The 1,775-nt window shown below is 54.5% G+C and overlaps 1 protein-coding gene across 2 annotated transcripts in view; it reads right to left on the bottom strand.

Moving 5' to 3' along the window:
• The window catches only part of rnf169 (ring finger protein 169), a 34,865-nt gene extending 34,355 nt beyond the window's left edge, over window positions 1-510 (bottom strand). Inside the window, exon 1 of one of the 2 annotated variants that reach the window (XM_048597892.1) lies at window positions 80-510. In XM_048597892.1, the coding sequence (XP_048453849.1) occupies window positions 80-422 (343 nt within the window). In that variant the 5' untranslated portion in view covers window positions 423-510. The remainder of the gene's footprint in view (window positions 1-79) is intronic. The other variant, XM_048597891.1, reaches the window with a different exon arrangement.
• Between the last annotated feature and the right edge of the window lie 1,265 nt (window positions 511-1,775).

Raw genomic sequence — 1,775 nt, 5'->3', positions numbered from 1 at the left:
CCCGCAGCCCGCCGCCCGCCTCAGACTATCCCCTCCCATCCACTTCAGTAGCTCCTACCCCTGTCCTTCCCGCTCTCACCGGGATCAGGCCCCGTCGCCGCTGCATCCTCCTCCGCTTCCTCACCCAGCCTCCTCCTCCTCCTTCTCCGTCCCGGCTGCTGCTTCCTCCTGCGGCCCGGCTGCTGCTGCTGCCAGAGCGGCCCGGCCCCAGCGGCGGGGACACGGATCCAGCTGCCTGAGCGGCGCCGGCAACGACGGCGGCACAGCGGGCAGGCGAGGCTCAGGCCTATCCCGGCCTCGGGCACCGTGCGGCTCAGGCAGCCCCGACACAAACCTCTGTCACCGGTTTGGGGCTGAACCTGGAGCCGGGCCCCAGGCCGCTCTCTCCGGGTCCGCTCCCCACTCCCGCTCCGGGCCGCCATCTTGTGATGTCGGAGGCCCGCCCCCGCCGCGAGCGCGCGCGCACACACGGAGCCGGCCGCGGGGCCGCGCGTTGGGACCGCGCATGGAATCGACGATGGCCAGTGGTGCCTAGCGACTCGCTGCAACCTAACCCCTCACCTTTAATGAGAGCCTTCTTCTCTCACCTAACGCTAACTAGCTTAATCCAAACCAGTTAACCATCAAACTAATTAACTAATGTGGGAAAAAAGAAGTAAAACAAAACTGCGATGAGTTGATGCCAAGTTTGGCCTTTCGAGGACTAGAAGATTGTCAGTGGATGGAAAATTTGATGGAGCTCAGGGGTCACAGAACTTTATTTTACTTATTGACAGGATGTGGGCCCCATCTCTAATTGACAGGAGACGAATGAGGGAGGGGGTTAATCTCATAGAGACTTATAAAATTTTACCAGGACTGGACAGGTAGATGCAGGGGGGATGTTCCCGATGGTGGGTGTGCCCAGAACCAGGGGACTGGGGAACCAGCCTGAGGATTCGGGGTAGACCATTTAGGACAGAGATGAGGAGACATTTCTTCACCCAAAGAGTGGTGAGCCTGTGGAACTCATTACCACAGGAAGTAGTTGATGTCAAAACATTGAATGTATTCAAGAGGCAACTAGATATAGCACTTGGAGCAAATGGGATCAAAAAGTATGGAGAGAAAGCAGAATTAGGCTATCAAGTTGGACGATCAGCCATGATTGTGAAAAATGGTGGAGCAGGCTTGAAGGGCTGAATGGCTTCCTCTTGCTCCTGTCTTCTATGTTTCTATGAAAAGAGGGTGGTGACTTTTCTATTGGAATCCCTGCAGCCCATGTGCCATAGGGAAACCCACAACACTTTTGGGAGGGAATTCCAGGATTTTGACCCAGTGACAGCAAGGAATGGTGATATATTTCCACATCAGGACAATGTTTGGCATGGATGGGAATTTGCAGGTAGTGATGTTCCAATGCATCTCTTGCATTTTTCCTTCTATGTGAAAGTGGATTTAGCAGGTGCTATCCATGGCGAATTTCTGCAATGCATTTTATGGATGGTACACAGAGAGGCAGCACAGTGGCTCAGTGGTTAGCACTGCTTCCTCACAGTGCCACGGATCCGGGTTTGATTTCACCCACGGGTGACCGTCTGTGCGGAGTTTGCACATTCTCACTGTGTCCACGTGGGTTTCCTGTGGGTGCTCCAATTTCCTCCCGCAGTCCAGAGAAGTGCAGGTTAGGATGATTGGCTGTGCTAAATTACACATAGTGTCCAAGGATGTGCAGGCTAGGTGGATTAACAATGGGAAATGCAGGGTTACAGGAATAAGGTGGCGGGAATGCGGGT

The sequence above is a fragment of the Rhincodon typus genome, chromosome 6 (assembly GCF_021869965.1).
Source record: "Rhincodon typus isolate 14 chromosome 6, sRhiTyp1.1, whole genome shotgun sequence".
NCBI classification, from domain to species: domain Eukaryota; kingdom Metazoa; phylum Chordata; class Chondrichthyes; order Orectolobiformes; family Rhincodontidae; genus Rhincodon; species Rhincodon typus.
This window is presented reverse-complemented; position numbering and strand designations above follow the sequence as displayed.